Source organism: Austrofundulus limnaeus, unplaced genomic scaffold (genome assembly GCF_001266775.1).
Source record: "Austrofundulus limnaeus strain Quisiro unplaced genomic scaffold, Austrofundulus_limnaeus-1.0 Scaffold703, whole genome shotgun sequence".
NCBI lineage: Eukaryota > Metazoa > Chordata > Actinopteri > Cyprinodontiformes > Rivulidae > Austrofundulus > Austrofundulus limnaeus.
The window spans coordinates 1-4,054 of NW_013953105.1; the positions used below are offsets into that span (position 1 = coordinate 1).

Genomic DNA, 4,054 nt, shown 5'->3' on the forward strand with positions numbered 1-4,054 from the left:
CATAAAAATATTTGTATTTGAATCATAAATATTTTAAGGTTCTGCTGAGCATTAAAGTGCCTGTGACGTCAAATTTTTGTAATAAATATGAATGTATTTTTGAAAAGATGACATATTGTAAAAGAGTTCATCCAGCTGAGATAAACACTTGTTGAGATATTTGCATGTGAAGTAACAGGAAGTGATGTCAAAGGGGAATATCTGAATGTGAACAGTGTTGTTAAAATGGCTAACAACACAGATTATAGAGAAGAATCTGATGTTTCTTTAATTGTTTTAATCACTATACTAGAAAGATTAGAGTCATAGTTCAAATAAAATAGTTTAAATTCTCAAAGAGTCCCCCTTTCATGTCACTTCCTGTTTCACTTTCAAAAATATGCCAGTTATTTGATATAACGAGTAAAATTGTGTATTATGCCAAGTTCCTTAAATATAAACATATTGTCTTTGACTTTGTGTTTCGTGGATATGCATGTCACAGGTACTTTAAGTTTTTAGCTAGCAGATCTTTGGAATCATTTGGTCCTAAAATAGCTTTTATATAATATAAAAAAAAAACCAACAACAACTTAAGAACTTGTCTATGCAAAKACTACTGGAAACAAAGAGCTCAAAAATCTGATTTAAAACTGGTTCTTTGCTTAGTTGTCTGCTGTGAGTTGACATAAAACTGGTTCATCTCCTGAAATTTGTAATATCTGAAACATTAGACCAGAGTTGAAAAAAACTAAATGAAAATGGTCAGGAACTGGACTGAAAATGAAAATACTTAAATACACTGCCAAAGTCTAAAGAAAAACTTAGAAAGCCCTTCAGGAAAAAAAAAATACTTGTTTTTACTGAGATGCATCAGGACATTTACTTGTTTTTATTTTGTTTTAATTTCCTGTTGCTTTAATAAATGATTGTTTATTTTACCTCAGCCAATGTTCCTGTGTTTCAAACATCTGTTTAGTTGGTTTCTGTTCATCATGCTGACTGAGTATTAGGTGCTTAGTATTCCTGTCTGTGTGTTTAGTTTTAGTAATGAATCTTCTTATATTTGCAGACAAAGATCGAGTATGACCGCCTGATTGCCACGATTGGTAAGAAACCCCCTCCAGAGCCTGGCATGAAGGTGCGTTGGCGGGGTGGAGGCATCTCTTTAGCCCAGCGCAGGGACTTCATCCAGCAGCTGCAGAGTGTGACAGGAGAGGCGCCCTCTATACCCATGGAGCTCAACCCTAAAGAGTTTCAAGGCTTTCACCTGGCTCTGCTCAACAAAGTAAGAATGGATGCAGTTTGTAGCAGCAGTTTGTTGAAGTTGCTTTAATTCTCGTCTCAGTTATTGTGCTGTATAGATTAGCAACCAGACATGGTTTACTTTGAAACCATTTGTGTGGAAGTCATGAATAATCTTCAGGAAAACTCACATTCCTTATGTTTTCAGAGCTTGAAGCCTCAGAGCTTCAGGAATCCCTACGACATCCCTCGCAGCCACCTCCTGGATCAGCTGAGCCGAATGAGGAGGAACCTACTGAACACCAGCGTCTGCGCTCTGCGAGGGCAGGACTCTGGTACTTCAGCTGTGCAGACATGTTGTGTTACAGCGATGAATCAGTGGAGAAATGTTGTCACCCTGATAGTGTTTGATGTGTTGTGTCCAGACCAGCTCCACAGTGTGCCAATCGCTCAGATGGGAAACTACCAGGACTTCCTGAAAGCTGCTCCCCAGCCCCTTCGAGACGCAGACCCTGAACAGCCCAAACGCCTGCACACGTTCGGAAACCCCTTCAAACTGGACAAGAAGGTGGGTCCAGTGACTCACACCGCCCTGACCTGCTGTCAGTGGAGGAAGTGATGTTTGAAGCTCCTGATGTTTCTCACAGGGCATGATGATTGACGAGGCGGACGAGTTCGTGACCGGACCTCAGAACAAGGGCAAGAGACCCACAGACAACTGCAACAACATGCCCGGCGGGGGTCCCAAGAGACGCCGCTGCATGTCCCCTCTGCTGCGTCTGGGCAGGGCCTACACCCCACCAGTGACTCCTCCCACCAGCCCCCGACACCCATCAGGTAAAAGTCTGAATCAAGACGTTGACACCAGTATGCAGTGGTGGGCACCTGTCCACTCCAGCGCAAATCCACTAATTGTGGACCTGAATATTTCGTTTGCGCTTTAGCGGTCTTTCTATTTTTTATAATTCATAAGCGGATTTGCACTTTCTAAAATTAAAATGCAGTACCACTAATGACTAATTATCTACCAGTCATCATTATGTTGAACAGCAGAAGGTACGACTGTCAATGAATCACAACACATGTGTTCTATCCAACAGCACCCCTCCCAGATAAACACACTTATTGTGAAGGTATACATCCTGCTGACTGTTGCTTTGGGTCAGGGTTCTGATTTCCCACAATGCTTTGTGTCTGCTTACGTAGCAGGAAGGCAATAGCAAAAACAGTAAACGTTTGTAATCCATACTAAAATTTTGTATGTATTGATTTATTTTACTTTACAGTCGGAGCTCCTTTTTTAAAAAAATAAAGTTTAAACTCTGGAGCTCAATACTTGATGTAATTGGTCGAAGCAACGGTGTTAGAGACTCAGAAATGATTTAAAGATGTTATGCTGATGAAGACTGACATCTAGTGGTCAACTGGCTCAACTACATGGAAAACTTTAAAATCCGAGCTCTTATTTTGAAGGGAAGATAGTTTCCTGTACTCCGTGCTTTTGTTTCCCGTCACAAATCAAATCTGTCATGTACCCAGAATGCATCTCTTCAGTTTTCCAATAAACAGTTTTAAAATTACTTTATTGATGCTTCTTTAATGAAAAATCTACAACAAACAAAAGAAAAAGACAAAGAAGCAGCCGAACTAGCAATCCTCAACAACTTTAATTTTTACACCAGGAGATAAAGGTCTGTTTCAGGAAATCACATCCCCAGCAATCAGCGGTTGTAAGATTAAGCTGTAAAAGGGTTCWTACACCATTAGTTGGCAGTGTTGTACATYTATTGTACATGAATTGTTACCAGCTAGTAAGTGTCAAATTGAACTTGCGCTTTAAAATTAGCTTCCACTATTTTTTCTATGGCATAAGTGTTTTTGAAGTTGCGGTCCTAAATATTTTCTTAATRGCTTTAGAAATTGCYMAGCTAATTTTTGGATTAGTGCTGCCCACCACTGCCAGTATGATCAAGACAAATAATTCTTCTCTTCCACATCTTGCTTTAAAGATATCGATTTAAGTGATGGCGCTCCAGATCCGGACCTGATCATTAACCACCTGAACCAGAACCACTACAGCAACTCCCACTCTGAGGTGGACCCCTCGGGACCCGCCAACCTCCAGGAGAACCACACCCCTGCAGAAGCTCAGATCCTCCATCACCAGGAGGAGGAGGAGGAGAACGGGCGGCTGCAGGCAGGAGAGCTGCTGCCYGGCAGCCAGGGAGAGGCAGATGTGGTGCTGATGGAGGACCAGCACCCCCGCTACCTGACGCCCTCAGCCCTGAAGAAGCACATTCACAGCGAGACCACAAAGGTCAACAACGAGCTGCGGGTGCTCATCACCAAGGAGATCAGAAAACCTGGCAGACGTGAGTATTCCTGCATCTCTGAATATCTTCAACTCAACAGCTGACTCGTTTGTTTTTGTCGTGGCAAGTTTTATCAAGAATGCAGAAACACGTTGGAATAAATGCACAAAGTCTGCGTGTATGGTCGTCAAATGATTTAATCTTGAGCAACAAACACACAGAAGTCAATCAGGAAGTCTGTCGGGTTTGTGGCTCAAGATTAAATCATTTGACGACCATACACACAGACTTTGTGTATTTATTCCAACGTGTTTCTGCATTCTTGATAAAACTTACCACGACAGATTATTGGCGTTGTCTGAAAGGCGGCTCCAAGGACCGGAGCTACCCGCTACGGCCGGCGTTTCGGATGAACGCTGGACAAGAGGAACAAGGTTTTTTTTTTTTTTTTTAAAAAGTTTTTTCCTTTTTTTGCTTTTTTTTGAGGAAGTCTGTCGGGTTTGTGGCTCAAGATTAAA

At 41.7% G+C, this 4,054-nt stretch overlaps 1 protein-coding gene across 1 annotated transcript in view; it reads left to right on the top strand.

Moving 5' to 3' along the window:
* Positions 1-1,051: 1,051 nt before the first annotated feature.
* LOC106531984 (integrator complex subunit 6) overlaps positions 1,052-4,054 on the top strand; it is a gene marked incomplete at its 5' end in the record, with an annotated part of 7,345 nt that continues 4,342 nt past the window's right edge. The window contains 5 exon segments of the mRNA XM_014027948.1: positions 1,052-1,267; positions 1,433-1,559; positions 1,650-1,792; positions 1,872-2,061; positions 3,234-3,596. Coding sequence (XP_013883402.1) covers positions 1,052-1,267; positions 1,433-1,559; positions 1,650-1,792; positions 1,872-2,061; positions 3,234-3,596 — 1,039 coding nt within the window.